General features: G+C 31.7%; 1 protein-coding gene across 3 annotated transcripts in view; it reads right to left on the bottom strand.

Annotated features, from left to right (window-relative positions):
• Pde1c (Phosphodiesterase 1c) overlaps window positions 1-19,096 on the bottom strand; it is a 73,025-nt gene that overhangs the window by 32,821 nt on the left and 21,108 nt on the right. For 2 of the 3 annotated variants that reach the window (XM_015932578.2, XM_015932560.3), the window contains exons 1-2: window positions 9,507-10,476; window positions 7,120-8,902 (exon numbers count right to left, since the gene is read on the bottom strand). The exons of the other annotated variant lie outside the window; for it this stretch is intronic. In XM_015932578.2, coding sequence (XP_015788064.2) covers window positions 7,120-8,635 — 1,516 coding nt within the window. In that variant the 5' untranslated portion in view covers window positions 8,636-8,902; window positions 9,507-10,476. Of the gene's footprint in view, window positions 1-7,119; window positions 8,903-9,506; window positions 10,477-19,096 lie in introns of those variants that run through there. 3 annotated transcript variants of the gene reach the window in all.

Here is a 19,096-nt window from a genome sequence, read left to right on the forward strand (position 1 = left end):
CTCAGAATGGAAATGTTTATCATGAAAGAGTAAAAAGCCAAGGAAAAGGAAGAGAGAAAAAAAGAATAGAATTGCAACATTTTATTCCATTCTCAACTTTATCATTTGGTTAGACTTTTCTTCTGCTGTTGTTGTTCAAGAATCAAAATCAATGGAATGAAGAAAAAAGAGAAAAATGATAAACAAGAATCAACAAGAATGGTTAAACATGGAAATAGCATTAATCTTCAATTGAATATTATTTACTTTCGTCTTGAACATTGAGAGATAAGAGAGTAAAAAATCAGTCGACTTTACATGGATTCTGAAAATATTGTTGATTCGTTGGAATCAACGTTAGAAGAGAAAGAAACGAAATTATCTTTTTTCTTTTTCAATCGTTCGAATTGAGAAAAGTTTAATCAGATTTTTTGTGAATATTTTCTTCTTCATGAAACAAGATTTCGAGTTTAAAATTTTTCTTCTTTTCCATTTTTCAAACTTAATTTGGTTTACCAAAAGTGATTTTTTGATCACTTTTTTTCGTCACAAAAGTTGCATTTTTACCTTCAATGTCTTTTTTTTGGGTTGATCAATTTTCCAAATGAAAGAAGCAAATATTTAATTTCACATTTTGTTTTTTCATTTGGATGAAAATTCTGGCGAAGGAAAAATTGTTGCTTCAAAAGGATAATCTTGTTCAATTCTTTTAATCATTTTCTTGGCTCTCAATAAAAGGTGGAAATTAATTATAACTCAATAGAAGTTGCTTTTGGCAAATTCATTCCAATCAATTTATTCCTTTTCTCTTCTCCTGGAAATTACTCAATATTGCTTATTCATGTTTTACACTAATCGCTGATCAATACCAACAGCATTTTTATAGTCAACATCTGAAATTATTTTGCTCGGTTAAGGGAAAACACGAAAAATGGATCAATCTTGAGAATCCAATATGAATCAAGATTGGTTTGGATAATGATTACGATTCATCATTCATTTTGACGATTAGAAGGATAAGAAGCAAAAAAAAGTTGTAACGATGTTTTGTTAACGTTCAAGTCGAGTCTGTGGTATTCTTGAACTTCCTCAACTAAACAGTGGTTATTCAACTGATTTATGAGATTCTATTCCAACCTCGAATCCATACCGACCTTTTGCCTGAGAATCAAGAATAGTTTATTTTCAACCTTCATATTAACTCGCAAAGTAACTTTTCCGAACCTTTATTGGTTCGAGTTTATTGGTTGTACTTTCATTTCGAGTTGAAAAGAAAAGGGAAATTTCGTTTTTCGTTTCTTGGAAATTTGATGAAATGAAATGAATTTTTATTTCATTTGTGAGCATCTCATTGATGATGATTATTAAAATGTAATTTAAAGTTGTGTTTCAATAGAAATGTTGAGTTAACAATTGAGTTCGAGGGAAGCATTCGTTCGTGAGATTTAGTTGGAAAATTGAGATTATTAATGTTTAAAGGTGAAAGTTGAATAGAGAATAAAAGGTTGAAAATTAGGATGAAAAGCAATGGAAGCAGAAAAAAGGTACATAATGATGAAAATCAAAATTTAATACAAGTTTAGTTATTCTATTAGATTAAGGATTAAGGTGAACTCGAAATTAGAGTCAACTTTTTTGTTCCATCTTTATTCCATTGTGATGCTACTTTATAAAGGTTTCTTGACTTTAAGATTATCTATTATTCACCATTTGTTATTTACTATCATTATTAAATTAGATGGAATGACAAATGAAGAAACGAGCAAAATGATTGCAAGTGTTGATTTTTTGTAACAAAGTTTCATGTCTGAGTTGATGGAACATGAACTGTGCAGTCTTTCAAAGAAATTCACTCCGAGTATGGAAAATGAGTAAATCATTAAAAAGTTTCAGTAATTTATCAATCTCAAGATTTGTGTTGAACGATTAATATATTTACAGGTTGGATGAATATCCTTGTAAACTATAAATATTAAATTTTCAGCATCTTTTCAGTTTGAAAGTTCAAGTTTCAATTTTCAGAAATTTTCATGAAAAATTACACTTTCTTCACTGGAAGAAAGAAATTTATTCTCTAATTTAATCTTTTTATTCATGTTTCATTCAGAATTTAATACGATTTTCAGTTTAGATTTGAGATTTAAGCCTTTTTCAGAATGAATTAAGAGCTCAATTTATTATGTTGGATAATTTGATACTCGCGCCCTTGACAAGTGCATTGGTAGCAACCGGGTTGCTAACCTTTACAGTTACTTTGAAATACTCGGTATTTCCTATTTTCGTGTAATGTCTTATTTTACGTTTCCTAATTTATTTTGTATAAGCTCTACTTTTTGTAATTAAGTGACCTTTGATAGATTAAACATCAATCAGATTATCAACGTGCATCCTTCAAATTCGCGAGATTCATAGAATCTAGTTCAACTGTATTCTCGGAATACTTCTGCCAAATCAACTCGTTTGATACAAGCCATTCTCGTTACAATAGAACCAGTTTTCATATGAACAAAACCAGCATTCCAAAGAGTAAAACCGACTGACTGCAAAGACACAGTTTTCATAACAAAACCAACGTTCAAATAATGTGTGATCTTTATTATCCCCGATTTGATGTTCACAGTGTTGACTGTGAACTGTTTGGTCATTAGGCTTGCTAGCTCAACTCTGATTGTGTTTAAACCTCTGATTATTGCGAGTAGTCTTGAGTAGATCTCAACTTGATTGAGTCAAGCATTGCGATTCTAGAACGTTAGGAGCTAGGCTAGATAAATAAGCTAGAAGTGCTTTTGAGCCGATAGTCATGCAACTATTATGATTTTGACAAAGGTTTGTTCAGAAAATTGCAATTCTCAATAATTGAGTTTCTCAGAGGTTCGAGTTATACGATAATGACTTTCTTCTTATGAGTTTCAAATTTAGCTGTCTTAAAACGATGCTCATTCTGGTCTCTTGAAAGTGTATAATTTGTTAATAAACTATTCTTGTTGTATCATCTAGAAATACTTAGCACTGGTTTGAATCTTTCATTTCTTTGAATCTAATTTCCTCTTGCTTTATTAAATGCTCATGACGCATCTTCCTTCCTTTTTAATAAATTAATTAAGTGTAACAATTAAACCAATTACCTTAGACAAAGTATTCAGTAATTTTGTAAGTCAGTTTCATGTTTCCGCAAGTTTCCTCCAAATCTTTAGATTGTGTGTATAATGAATTACGACACAAATTCAGTCTACTCAGTTTACTAATTCTTAAAATACTCGATGCTTCAACCTGTTATTATGATGAAACAATATCTAAGCATTTAATTAGAATAATGACCTTTGAAAATCGCAGCTCATTACTCAACCCTTGTACAAAAAAAGCCTTTTCAATATGCAGTACTAATTCCGTTATAAATGCATTCAGGCTCAAACAATCAAACAGACTCAACGAATTGAAAACTCAAAACATTAGCAAAGTTTCGATCTAACAAAAACACAAGATGCTGACCTAAATATTGTTAATGGTCATCATTAAGCATTGCCAATCGCATGAAAAGATGAATACTTTAGACAATTCAGTCTTTTGATAAACTATTAAAAATGGAATAGAAATTCTGACAAAAATTGCGCATCCGATTGTTGAGATTAAACAGTCAATCAATTGTCTTCATTTTTTGAAGGTTTAAAGAAGCTTAAATGTTCTTGTTAAGAAGACAGTAAATTCATTTTTTGTTCATTTTTCTTTTTCTTCTCATGTTTTAAAGATGACAATTATTCATTGAAAAAACTGTTATCAAGATTACAAAAAAGGTACAACAATGAATGAGGTAAAAATGAATCTTAAAAAGACTAAACAATGATAATATTGTTAAGGTTTGGCCAACAATGAATAAATGTAAATCAATGTAAATTGAAGTGAAAGGAGTGTTGTTAAGAGCAACATGAAAAGATGAAGGTTGACGGAATGAGGATGCATCATTATCCGAGAACTTTGATATTCACCTAAATCTGAGTTTTCCAATGTTGCTCAGATGATGGGCGTACTAGACTCAATTAAATTGAGATAATTTTGACAATTGACTTATGAACGTTTTCAGTTGATCCCTCGAGTTGCAAAAAATTGATAAAGTTATGTGAATAAAAGAAAAAAATTTTTATGAGAAAAACTTTTTTTCCTCACTTCCTAGTTTCACTTTTAATAATGGTTCATGAAAAAAATGTTTAAATAGTCTTGTAACGGTTATCATTTACATGATGATGAGCATGATGAGTATCATGATGAAAAGCTCTTCAACTGGGTTAACGAGAGAAGAATACAATTGAGGTTAGAACTTTTCTTTTTTTTCTTTGGCTGTTGACAGGTAATAAATTTGATTGCCTTTGGATATAAACTGTGACTGAATTTGCTCATCATTATCATAAATTCATTGTAATTGAAAATTCATTGATCATGGAATTGTTTTTCTTCTTCTTTTCTTCCTTTTCCAGTCAATCAGCTTTTCCATTGCTTTCAACATTCAATTTCGACTTGTTGACATTCGCTCATTTTATTGCTCCAAATTGAATCAATTTCATTTAAATGAGAATCAACACTTAACTGTCTTTGATGAACAATTTCATCATGAAACTGAACAACAACTGAAAATGGAACTTGATGCAAAATGATCAATTTTTTTCGATTCGACAAATGTTACAATCGAAAATAGTCTTTTCGTCATTTCTCAATCAATTCCATGGTTCAGTAAATGGTTCAATTTTGCCAACTTTTCTTCTTCTTCTCTTCACCTTTTCACTTCATCTTTCAATTGATTTGTTCATTATCATGAGATTGAAGCTCAAAGAATGTAAAATTAAACGGATTCAATGTGAGATTGGGAATAAAAAAAGGACAAAAAAGTGTTTCAAATTTTAATCAACTTGGATCAATTGAAATCTTGGATAATGCCGAAATGTAATAACTTTTTTTTTCTTCTTCGTCTTTTTTTTCTTCCAAATTCTGATAATTCTGGGTAGAAATTATCCTTTTCTTCTTTGTCCGGATATTAATACATTTCTTTACTCAATCATTTCTCATGTTTTGTCAGTCTTGGTTTTTGGTTTGCTCTTGAGATGAAGAAAAACATTCAAGTTAGCATTTTGGTGTCAAAATGTGATAACAAATATTAATACGCTTCAAGATTCAAAACAAAATAACAATTTTCTTCATGATTTATGAGTCTTTCCATGGAAAGTATAAGAAAAGAAAATGGGAAAAGAAAATTTCAAGTCTAGAATTTTCAGGTTCCAACGCAATTCCACCAACTACAAAATAATGGTTTAATAATGAAGCCAATAAAATGGTTAGAAACAAACACTTCTCCATCAATTTGCGATTCAACAAATCAATCTGAATACACAAACACAAGACATTCGTGATTTTCGGACAATTTTTTTCGTCCAAAGTTTGACTCAAAGATTTTTTCGGACGAAAAAAAACGAAACAGAACTTCGAAAGCATTTTATCGTTAATCGTTTCGCAAAGTTATTCATTTTTCATTTCATGTTTGAGCTTTTTCCATTCGAATTTTAAAATAACTTTGAACAGAAAAGATGAAAATCCAAGTTTCGAATCGAAATAATTATTGCCAGACATTTTGTGCTTGATTCGACATAAATAGGAATTTCAATTTACTATTCAACATTTCAAACCTTGAAACCTTTGCTCAATGAGATTGGAAAATTAATCAAAATTTAGATTAAAATCCCGGTAATTTGATATCTGCTAATGAAAATTGAAAGTAAATGACATTTGCAATAATTGAATGAATAAAGCTCGACTAATGGTTAGTCAAATAACAAAACAAGTTGACAATTTTATTTACATTTTTCAATTTTCCTTTTCCTTCTCTTGCTCTCCAGGTGAAACTGAAATTCCCGCGAGCAACTTTCATCTACTCAATTTCATTTGGCTCAACAATGGAACCAGTCAGAAACATGTTAAGACCTAGTTTTAGGCACAAGATGAGGAAGAAGAAGATGACGATGAATGTATAAAAAAAAGAAGGAAGAGAAGAGGAAATAAAAGATAATGTAGACTGGGAGTGAGAATCGATAAGTGAGAAGTTGAAGGGACTGAGAGGAGGTGAGTATTCAATGAAGCAAGATGAAAATGTAAACCCAAAACTAGTTGTATGAGCAAAGCAATAACAGTCTCTTCATGTGAGTTTATCGTTCAACGAATAAATCGATATTTACAATCGATTCCATGTGATTATCCTTTTACTCGTCTCATACTGTCAATCAATAAGTGTGTGTATCAAAGCTAAATGACTTTGTCGACTTTCCTTTTTTTCATTTTACTTTTTTCTCTCTCAACTTTTTTTCCAACATTTTTCAAGTTAAACAGCAAACATAGTTTTTTCCAGTGTTTACGGAACGAGAAAAATTCATTACTGAAATTGATAACAAACAAGGTTGCAATTGAAAGGGAAACAATGTTGGCTCATCAAAGGATTCATTGGCAAGATTAGGTTTACCAATAGTTTTGGCTTGTTCAATGCTCTTTCAACCGATTGTTGACTGAAAAAAGGTGAAAAATGTTGATATTAATCATGACTTTACTTGAGCTTTGCGAGTAAACACAAAATGTATAACCAAAAATGCAATATTTACTTTTTTCTCTTTGACCTTTTTTCTCTCTCTTTTTCCATCATCAATATATTGATAAACAAATGTGCTTGCTGATGATGATTAACAATGACTTGATGATTAGAGTAAAAAATGAGCAAAGTTAACCTTTTTGCTTAAATTGAATTTCAACTTCAATTTTGTCAAAACCTTGGGAATGTTTGAATAAAACATTAAAGTTATTATCGTTTATTGGCATTGTTTGCCATTAAACTCTAGTTTTACAGTCATTATGAGTTGTTCACAGACTCAAAGGTAACTGACTAAGTAATGAAAGATAGGTTTGCATGGATCATTAAAGAGCGACCGATAAATGTTACGAGTAAAACTTCCGGGTTCATCAGTAAATGTTATTTTGTTTGTTTGTTTTTTACTCTGTCTTTTAGGGCGAATTATAGTTTCAAGTAAAATGAGCAACTTTTTTTTGGATCAACAATGAACATTTGGCGAGTGTTTTGTCGAAAGAAGGGGCTTTCGGGTTGGTTAAACTCACCGATTAGATAAGAATACCCATCTAGACGAAGAACACATCTTTTAGTGTTGGACATTTGAGAAGAGAAGAACTGTGATGCTGATGAGGCTGCTGTCGATGAGGAACAAGTGACTGGTTGAGGTGAGGTTGAAGGTGAAGTTGAATTTTTTGATGTCAACGGTTTTGTTAAAGTTGATGTTGTGGTTGGTTGTGGTTGGTTTGATGGTTTATCCGGTTGTCGGTCAATATGGTTTGGTAAAGAGTCTGCTGGTGACGAGGTTAAATGACGAGTTTCCGTGAGGCAAGTTGGTGTTGATGGAATGGGTGAAGTTGAAGGCACCAGGTTAAGTGAGGTTGGTGAAGGTGACGAGGAAGATGATGGCTCTACAAGAGATAAGTGCAATGGTGACTTGTTTACTGGCTTTGGTTTAACTGATGAACAACATAATGAAGCTTTTGTTTTTGCTGTTGTTGTTGTTGGTGGTGAAGAAGATGATGATAATGTTATTGTTTTTGATGAAAGTATATTTGGTGATCCGGAGTAGGCTCCAGTTGTTAGTAGGAGAGCTGAAGTGTGAGTTGAATAAGTGGCTGATGAAGCCATTGTTGGGTCACTTGAGGATCGATGAAGCCAATTTCGTGATGAAATCTTTTTACTCTTTCGAGGTGAAGGCAGATGCGTACGATGAGAGGAAGAAGGAGATGATGATGATGATGAGGAAGAGCAACAACAATAATGATGATATTTTGAATGAGAATGACTTGGTGTCAATGAACTTGATCCAGATGAATGTATCATTGTTGTTGCAGTTGATGTTGCCTTTGGTAAAGGATTGGTTAAAACATTGAAATCACTTTTCCCATCATTTCTCGTTTTATCTTTTGAACTGTACAACCTATTGCCATCAGGTAAACCCAAAGGATTTGGATTTTCATTCAACCTTCGAGTGGAAAGTGAAATGTTCATTTCACCCTTGTTCGAATAAACATTTAAATTTTTGGCCAAATTTTCTTCCAAACTGGTTCGCTTGATGGACTCGGCAACACTTTCAGCTTTACCATAAACCATGTTGTTGTTGTTGTCCAACCAATAACCAGACTTGGTTAAAGGTGAACCTCGATTAGGATAATGACGATGATGATGATAGTGATGAGGATGATGAGGAAAACATGGGTTTACTGGTTTAGTCGAGGTTGATGGTGATGAAGAAGATGAGGATTGGAATGAAACTTTATCACTTTTTTCACTTGCAACATCTTCGCTTGCCTGTGAACTTGTAGCCTGGTTTTGGGTTAAACAGGTTACCTCTTCTGGTTTACAATTTTTACGACCCATGCTTGGTTCAACCAGTAAGCTTGACTCTCCTAATGTAGAGGCGGAACTGAGTGGAGAAAATAATGATTTTGATGTTTCCACAGATAATGATGATGATTCCTTCTTCAATTGCTTTTCCCTTTCATTATTATTTAATCTCACCGAGACTCTATTTTTTTCTCCCTCTTGTTCATCTTCCTCTTCTCGCCCAACTTTATCCATTCTTGGCTAAATTTATCTCCTAATATTGACACAATTTGGCCACATAATGAGAAACTGTTAACCTTAAACACCAATTCATTTGATACCAATACCATTATCATTATTATCTAATCCATCATCTTTAATCTCGCCTTTGATTCGCCATTTGGTACTTTTTTTTAAACCCTTTTCATCACAACTTTAATCTCGACAAAATTTTATCATTTAATCGAAAAAATTTATTCCAATTTCAGGTTTCCTTCAAATCGTCAGTTTTTAAAGTAAAATCTGGAAAAGAGAAAAAAAGGAAAATTAAATTTTCTCATTCAGCCCCTGCAAAGACTCTTTACACCAACTCTTAAACTTAATCAGAATTCATTTTCTTTTCATGGTTTATTCAGTGCTTGGTGAATATTCAGTGAATCTGACTTGTCAGTGATTTTGTTTTAAAGTGAATTTTTTCTCTCGAAAATTGTTATTGTTTCAAATGTTGCTGTCAATGTTTGATTGCCATTGAAAAGGTGATTTCTTTTGAATTAATTGAATAATTCTTGGCTTTCTTTTCACTTAAATTTCTTCAACCTGTCATCTGACTGAAACCATAAACAACTTTACAATTGTTTATTGTCACTCTTTTCGCATTATTACCATATTCTTAGAACAATTTTCATGGCGAGAAGAGAAGAAAAGAAACAAAAGATAATGAGAAAAATTCAAGGTTATCCGCTTTTCTCCTTTTCTACATTTCATTTTTTTTATTCTGAAACAATATTAAACTGTCAAAAAATAAGTGAAAAGGTTTGAAATGGAAACGAGCTCAACAGCTAACATTGAAACAAAAACAGTGAGAAAAAACAATTCAAGTGATTAGTGGTTAAACAATTCAACTTACATTTTCATTGAAACCCGCAAGTTGAATGGAAAAAAATTGTTGTCCATTTGAATCACTTAGAGAAATATTCTCATCACAAACATGAACATAGAAACACTGAAACACTGATTCACATGATGCGACACTTGAATCCTTTGGTTGATCCAGTTAAGGGTTAGAGGTTGGAAAAGGTGTGAATCACAATCCAACCACAACTTTGAAAAGGTAAACCAGATTAAGCACAACTTGTTAACATTCAATTTACCTTTTTTTCCCTCTTCTTTTTTCTCTTCTCTTCACCTCTTATAGCATCACCATGGGAATAAAATCAGGCAAGATGTTTGGATGAACGTAAATATTATATTGGTTTGTGAGGGAAAAAAGAGATTAATCAATGATTATGATTGTGATTACAAGGTTGATTGGAGAATAGGAAAGGAAAGCAAAAAAGTTGTTAATAGATATGTTGAGGTTGTTTTTTCTTGTTCGGTTGATCCTGATGAATATTCAATGAATGTAGAAAAAAAATTTGCTCATTTTTTTTGTTCTTCTTCTCTCTTACAATTCCTTTGCCTTTGTTTCATCCATTTCCTCAATTATCATCATTTTGAAAAGGAAAGATGAAAAGGAAAAAGGTGAAAACACTTGACAATGCGTTGACGACGTTATTGATGAACTTTTGCCGGAAAAAAATGGAAAAATTTTCTCATTTTTCCAATTATACAAACTTGTCTCTCTTTAGTTGCTAGTCAATTGATATGGAAAGGCAATTTGGTCCAGGTTGAAATGGAACTCATGATTAGTGGAAATTCACGGAAAAAAAGAAACTGTTATTTGATGATAATAACATGGAGCGAAACAATATGTTGGTAAACATTGGAAATGATTACAGGGCAATACTTAAAGTCATGTAACTTGAAATGAAACGTTCATTTCGCTTTTGCCTTGTTTACAACTCAATGGCAAGGTCATTGATGATGAAGAGGAAAGCAAAAAGGCTTAGTCTACGTCAGTGAGAGTTTTTCAGGTTCGAAGGGAGAGTGATGATGAAGAGAGAGGAAAAAGAAGACAGAACAAGTGAGAAAGGCAGGAAGATGAGCAGAGAGAAAGAAAAGGATGAGGATGAGAAAAGGAGATGAAGAAAAGGTAAAATTTGGTCTTTACGCAACAAATGTTGAGTTGGTATCCTTGATGACGATAATGATGGTGATGATGATGATGCGGAAAAGTGAGTCAACAATAATTTATACTTACTGATGAAACTTTTCTTTCTCTTCGAAACACGCAAGCTCGAAGGATGCTATTGAATAACGAGAAGCGCCAGATCAGACGAGAGAAAAGGGATGAAGAAAAGATGAACAAGAACAAAAGATGACAACTCATTTTTTCTCTTCTCTTTTCTCTCTTTTCTTTATTTCCTTTTCTCTGCAACTTCTTGTAACTTTATCTTTCCCTCATCATCATCATTGACATAATAATGATAATCATTTTCTTTTTTACTTTTTTCCCATCGAAATTGATTCAATCAGTTTTCAGAATTTTGGAAATGAACAAAACTCTTTTTTTTTCTTTTTCTTCGTCTTTTTACCCAAACTTACAAATCAATTTGTAATTTTTGTCTTTTTTTTCGGCCAACAAAAACAAACTCAATAATCAGTTGTTGGTCAATGTAATTGGTAGCGATTAGAGAGTGTATTACATGATATTGAACACGAAGTTTTTGTTTCAATCGAATTTCGGAAATTTCTTTTTCTCTCAAGGATTTTCATTACATCGCTGCAATTATCATGAATTGATTGATCATTCTGGATAAGAGGAAAAGGTCTTTTCTTTTACACTCTTATCGATCAAATGAACATTTCTTTTGGTTTCATTCAACTTTTACCTTTTCTTCACCTCTTCAGGTTGTTAATTAGATCCAACTTTGGGCAACACTTGTCATTACAATCGAAAATTATACTTTGAGAAGAAGAAGAAGAATGGAAGGAAAGACGAGGAAAAAGATTTTCATCTTCGATAAGTTAACCTTTTTTTCTGTGTAACTTTCTTCGTCTGGATAAATACGATTATCTTGATATTTTATTAACTTTCAACACTTTACCATATTAATGATTTCAAGTCACACAAAGAGACATTTATCACACCTTGTTGCTGTTTTATTAGCAATTGGCTGATTAAAAGCATCATGTGAGATGTTAAAGGTTAGTCACATTGATTGTTATCGAACCTAATGAGATAAGAGGGAAAAGAATAGAAAAAAAAGTCAAACCCAAATCCCGAGTTAAATTGAGCTGTTGGTTAATCTTTACTGTTGAAGAGAAGAGAGAAGATTAAGGTCGAAGATGAATGCTCCATTTTTATCATGAAAATCATCATAATCATCGATATTAATCCCTTTCATTGTGATATTTTCATCAATATTTTTCAATCAACTTTTACAGTTCAACATTCACAATGACAATGGCTTAACAGGATTCAAAGTCATTCAGTTGAAACAATGTTTTTCAATAAAAGCCGTTTTTGGACTTGGATTTGTTCGAAGTTCAAACAAAATTTGTTCAATCGAAAAGAATTTTTTCTTACAACCTTTCTAGAAAATGGTCTTCGAATGTTCGAGTTTTTAGTTGAATGTTAAACAAGACTTTTAGTCAATCCAGATTACTCCGGAATCGGGTTTACATCAATTTGTACATTCAAAGATCTACTTTGTCAGAATGTAGAGATTTTTGATTAAACTTTTTATCATCGATTCATGTTTGATTTCCTTTGTTGATGAAAACATTGATGCTAAGTGAATATGAAAGTTGAAGGAAAATGTTTTCAACCTTTTAATGCTTTTCGTTGTTATTCATTTTTCTGATCAACCATCAACAACAGAAAATGCAAACTGAAAAAAGGTGAAAAAGTTTCACTTTTCTTTCCCTGTTGATGGTGAAAAGGAAGAAGGAAAAAAAGTGAAAAGATGAGAAAAGTGAAACAAAATTGTTTTCCTTTCTTATCCTTTTCTTTTGATGAATGCAACTATCGATCGCGATTGATTTATACTGAAAGGTGATTCAATATGTATCAATTGAAGATTTATGCAGAAGAAAATTGTTGTTCGAGAGAAAAAAAGAACACAAGAAGCGAGAAAAATTCCAAGAATGATAAATACTTGAATAATGATGAAATGTTGAGAAATTTTTTTCCTCCAACTTTTCACCTTTTCCATTCTTTCTGGCCAAATGCCGTTCTCATGATGACTTTATATCATGTCATCATTTTCCTTCTCCCATGTGAGTAATTTTTCTCTTTAAATCATCATTGGTCAGTAAAAGTGGGTTGCACTAGTAATGGTCATGTTATGTTTCCACTTGAATCGATAAACGACACTTTTATCATTTTTCTCGTTATTCCTTATTCTTTATCGACAATGAATAGTTTATCGAGTTGAACCTTTTTTCACTTGGAATCGTGTTTTATCTTCTTCATCAACATTTACATGAAAATGATTTTGTCAACTTGATGTTTCCATGAAAAATCATCATTTTCTCGTTTGGTCTTTCACTCGATCTTTAAATTGACTTTAATCAGTAAAATGTCAATTGAAACAAATCTGTAAATTGATATCAACTGGAAAACATTTGTTCAGTGAGAGAAGAGCGAAAGTTGAAAAGTGAAACCTTTCCCTCTTGTATCGAGTTTTCAGCTTAAATTATCGTGTCAACAATCAATCATCATCTTGTAGAATCATGTCAATAACTGATAACATCCCACCCAGGTTCACCTTTTCATGTAACCAATTTATTCTTTATTTTTAATTCAATCTCAGCCGGTGACAAAATTTTAAATAACTTTCAATGTAAAGTATAAATCATAAGAGTATGTTAAAGGTCGACTCGAGTTAAAAATAACTCTGCACTGGTTACGGTAGTGATGAAAAGTTGGTTGAGAATATTTGTTTTTTAGCTTTTTTTGCAAATCAAATTGAATTGCTTTTCGCCAGTCAAACTGGGAATGTGATAAACATGTACTTTAAATGCAAAAGGTTAACAAAAATGAATGAATCAATTTTTTCATCAATTGACTGAAACTGCAAAAATTGAACTTTTCCAAAAGAAACATCTGAATCTAAAACGATGCATTTTACAGCGTCATCTCTAGTTTACCAATATGAACTTTTCACTATCATTCCCTGTTGTGTGGCGCCATCTATCGAATAGCATTGGAGATAGAAAGCCCATTAATGGAACATTCATTCTTATTCGATTTTATGGCGAAAGATGGCACTTTATACTGACAAGGTTCTCAATGTTCTAACAATTTTTCCTCATGATAATTTGAAATGCTGGTAGTTTTATTCATTAACGAATCGATTGTTCAATTCGAAAATTAAAAATTATTTTTTTGCTGAGAGATGAAATAAACAGGATTTCCCATCTTTAAATGTCTAACTTGAAGCTTCCCTGTTTGATTTTGCTTTTAGTGAAAGTTTTTTATTCAATTGGAAAATTTATGTGTCTAGAAATAGTCAAATAACTAATTAAGGTTGCAAGACTGGTGGTTGAAGGCTCTTCTTGGTCTTCGAAATTTTTATTTTTTCTTTGTTTGTTTTGTCCATTTGGTCTTTGAAATTTTTGATCTATGAACTTTTGGTTCATCAGATCTTGTGATCTTGCAACCCTCAGGGCGATAAACAGTTTGATGACTTGTCAAGTCTTGTGTTTATAACTTTTGTGACTCTCCCACTCTTGATCTTTTTTAAACATTTTCGTGACTCTTGCTTTTGTTCAATCCAACGCGTAAACTCAGTTTAGTTTCCGCAATGAAATTGCAATCATTCGTCAACTCTTCACTCTTCAGTTTACTTTTGTCTCTTTGTTTATTAAGAGAGAAGAGCTTCATCATGAAGACTGATAACAGTTCAGAACTAGCCTTGACTCTACAAAACTGTTCATTTCTTTGTTTTTCAGGTGAAAAGTCAGGAAACGTTTATGAGAAACTTGGACATTGTCTTTTCATTACTTTTGCAATCTCTTTTTTTCATTTGTTTACTGGGAATTCAGTTTGAAATCACGGTAATAATCTGTAAACAAAGAGCTAATCACGAAAAAAGAAACTATTGCATTCTCTTCTCACCTTTCGTGAACAAATAATATACTCGATGAATCGCCAAAACCTGCCAACAAATGCACACAAAAGAATTTCAATCAGTTGTGACTCTAATAGATCAAAACTTTTTTGAATTCACTTCTTAAGTTATTTCTTTTCGACAGTTGCATTACCAATTATCTAGAAATGCATTTCTGTAGAATATTGACTGATGCAAAACATGATAGACGTTTTGACCATATGCATCAACTAAAATCGTTTTGACTTATTATTGAATGTTCTCTTAATATGCAAATCTGTTTTAAAATAGTACTGAATCAATTTGAAGCTTAAAGTTAAATCGCTCATTCAGAGTTTAGCAGTCACTCATTGTATAATATTGCAATTGTAAAGACAAAAAACGATCAATTTCTACTCTTGCTTTAATCTGTTTCTTTTCTGCTAGCTCCGATCATTTCAGTTGCGTCTCACAGCACTTGCGGCATACTAAAATTACTGTCATCTTATAATATTAAATAAACATTCGTGATACGTTTACAGTGTTTACAATAACCTCTTACTTGTTAGCTTTTAACTTGTATAACATAATTCGTCTACCAAATGCACCTTTTGATAAAGTTCGTTCGCCTGCAAACAAAGCTAGTTCTTAAAGGTATCTTAAGATATCATAAAAGAAGTATAATGTTAACATGAAAATGATTTATTAAGATTTAGAATCGTTTATTTACAATTTTAGATGCAATACTTTCTGACTCGAATCGAAAGAAACGTTGTTGACTTGACTTAACCCTTCTTAAGATCATTTTCCTAAGCCTTTGTTGCTTCAATCGCTACCGTTGCAATGGCTGTTAGCCTGTTCATATGCCAACAAAGGCTACAAATCTTGTCAATTATGGCCGAACTGTCATCAATCTTATTTTATGAATTGATTTTATATTGAAATGCAAGTTGTTCAATAAGCTCTTTTAGTTAACCAGCAATGCATCCAAAAACAATTCTAGCTTGACTTTGCATCAGAATGTTTAAAATTAATATCAAACTTAGTTTAACGAAAGTGATTTGACAGGCTGAATTGAATTATCGAAAGTTTGTGGAAGAAGAAAATATCATTTCATTAGAATCTTTGTTGTTGAAGAATGAAGAGAAAGAATGAAAGACGGAACGAACTTTGAAAAATTTTCACTTCGAATTCTTAAATTGACCATCAATTGAACTTGATTAAATTTCGTGTTGTGGTCTTGTTTGTATTTGGTCAGCATCAACTAAAAGAATTTACAGTTTTCTTGTTAAAACAAGTTTCTTCGAGCAAAGTAACTTTTCAGTAAACATTGAAAATTGAATAAAAATTTTTGCTCCAAAAGCAAGAGAAAAATAAATTCTCAAACTTAGTTTTGCTCAACATTTAATGATGTTTACCTCGGTAACATAATTGGAATTGACATTGAAACTTGTTCCAATAACTTTACCTTTCCATTAATCTATAAATCGATTCTGTCTCGAACTGATTTAATGAGCACAAATGTGTGTCCAGATTGAAAAGCAAATAAAAGTTTCATTTCCATTCAACTATTTTTTACAATTTATTGATGGAAATTGGCTTGACATCGTTTACAAATAATGCTGAGACGATAATGAGAAGAAAAGAAATCAAGAAATGATTCTTTTCGTTGCAACGACAATAAAAATAGCCCTTAATATCGTCCAAAATTGTGCTTTACTTAGCTTTAATGTTCGTTACAATAGAATGGATTGTTGAACGAAAGAACATGAAAATTTCATTACGATTATTTATCATCATTAATGTGAATAGAAAAAGTGAAAATGAAGAAAAGTTCTGGTGTCAGTGGAAACGCGATTATTGATGGTCTTTGTTAATCCTTAATTAAACGCTAAACTCGAGTTTCATCGTGAAATCATTTTCTTTTTTCCTTTTCTTTTCCTCTTTTCGAGTTTTACTTGTAACTCTATCAGAGAGACTCGATTAGGGTTGTATAATGATGTTACTTGCTTGTGCTAATGATATCCAAACAATTAAACAGGAAAATGGACTCTTCAGCTCTAGAGACTTTAATCATCATTCAATTTTAATCTGTATTAACAGGCAATGAGAATTGCCATTTTAGCCTTTAACCAAATTGTAGTTTTGTGAAAGGTTGGAGTTGACAAGGAAGGGCAAGAATAAGTTCAATTATTATTTAATGAGCTGAGTTTACTTCAATTGCAATAACAATAACAAAGTATCAATTGGATTGTCAACTCAAGGGTCAATCTTGTGTCACTTCATTACCACAGAAAGTTTATGAATAACTTTTATCCAGTTCAAGATGTTCAGTCTAATAATGTCATTTTTAGATTCGAAAGTACATCAAGCTAATGGAATTTTCTCAAAAATGTTTTTGTTCAAAATTCTTTCTTCTTTCAACCTTTTCCATGCTGCAAGGCTAAACATTTTCAACGATATGATGATGATTGTTAACATTAAAAGGACGTTTTAACCTCTCAACCTCGTAATGACTTTTCTGCTTTCAATGAATTCTTTTCGTCACTAGATTCGTGGAAAGGAACGAGTTTAGAGGATAACAACTGATAAATTGCTAGTTTCAAGAAAATGAAAGGTCAATTGTTGAACAAATGGCAGCCCATGGAGTCGAGAAAGTGAACAAAATCACTTGTAGAAGGAAGCATTTCAAATTGATATTCTGGTCATTTAGATAGTTTAGATACTGGAATGAGTTTACATTTCAGCATAACAAGATTGGTTACAAACTTTGAGAGTTAAAGAATCATCCTTCATGCCAAACTTTATTCAATACTAGAGATACTTCCGAATGCGGAAATCTCAATGAAAAAACTGGAATTTATCCATTTTATGGACCAAAAGTAGCAAGAAACTCGAAAAGTTGCATAAAACTAAGCAAAATACTATTCATTTACCAATTTCTCAGAAAAAATTGAACAAGACTTTCTTGCGAAGTCAAGACCAGAGAGTTCATAAGCTTTGCATTTCGCGATTTTTATGAAACAAATAGTCATGAACAGAAAGTTGATCATTATGGTGATGAGGAACATGATTATCACAAAGACTTATCAAGCTATAAACGCAAATAAACAGAATGCATCGGAACACAAAAAATCAAAGGAATTGTTCCTCGATAAATTAAAGCTTACTCATGATCTCGCAAAACATTTGGATTGATAGCAAAGGGAAAAGTGGAAAAATGATGTCCATGCATGAAACAGAAGTGGCTTGTGAACTGCCAACTCAATGGAAAATGTTTCGATAAAATGATGTAAAGATGAGAAAATAGTTTCTAAGTGATCGCAAGATTAGAGGCAAGATTATCTTGGAAGCAACCAACTTGTAATACTTGGTTTGAAGAAGCCTTTCACCTTATCCTTTTGTGGATGAGACAACTTTTGCTTGCCTCTCATTATAACTGTAACTATCAGTTTTACTTGTTAGTTACCTCGGAATGAAATTATCTGGTCACTGAATAAATTACAGAATAAAAGATGAGAGGTTTTTATCTATTAACCATGAGAGAATGAATCTTATTCCTTGTTGTTGCCTTTTCCCTTTTGCTTTTATCATTTCTCTCCTTTTTTTTACCTTTTCATTTCATTCTTTACACTGAACATTATCCATTGATATGTATACATAATACATAATGCTAATAACAAATGATAATGAAAATAAGCAACGAAAGAGTGGAAAGAATGAAGAAGAAAACCAATGATAATCTTTGATTGTCTCATTTCCTTCATGTACAACATTATCACACTTGATTAATGAACGAATTTCAACAATGAGCAACATTTCAACTCTATTTAAACATAAATAATGACATTACAATAATGACAGTAAAAGCAGCGAGAAAAGCTCCGAACTTTGCATTTAATCATGTGAAGCAAATTAATTCTGACGATCAACGATATTGCAATCATTTTTGATCGTTTTGAAAAAAAGAGAAAAAACTTGAGAGAAAAAAAATCTCATGAATATTTGAACAGATGATAATGGCTGTTGGCTGATTAAGTAGAAATTTTTGTTGGCCCAATATTCCGATTATATCTTATTTATTGGCCATTCGTAAGCCATATTAATGATAATCTATTGATAGAACTGCTGTATTTGTACTGTGGTTTTATGATGTATTTAGTGTTGATACTAAAGGATATTGCTAGTTTCCGAGAAACTCTTGCATTCTGGTTTACTTGTTCATCTCTCTCTTTTTTTTCTGGGTTAATTTATCTCCATTGCTACAAGGTTAAGCTTGGAGGCAACTTTTCATGATGAAAGTTATAATAGAAATGAATTTTTTTCCATTTCCTGTTATCATCATCATTATCAATATCAGAAGGCAAAGAAAACAAAATTGAACTCATTTTTATCCATTATAATCTTTTCTCTTTCACAGAACTTTTCTTTCTGTTTCTTCATCAGTCTTGATAAACCTTTTTCATCTTTACCCAAAAACTCTGATTAGGTTAATGTTGACCTTTGTTTAGTGTAATGTTAA

The sequence above is a fragment of the Tetranychus urticae genome, chromosome 1 (assembly GCF_039701765.1).
Source record: "Tetranychus urticae isolate SD_2017Ah chromosome 1, NJAU_TeUrti_SD_1.0, whole genome shotgun sequence".
Lineage (NCBI taxonomy): Eukaryota > Metazoa > Arthropoda > Arachnida > Trombidiformes > Tetranychidae > Tetranychus > Tetranychus urticae.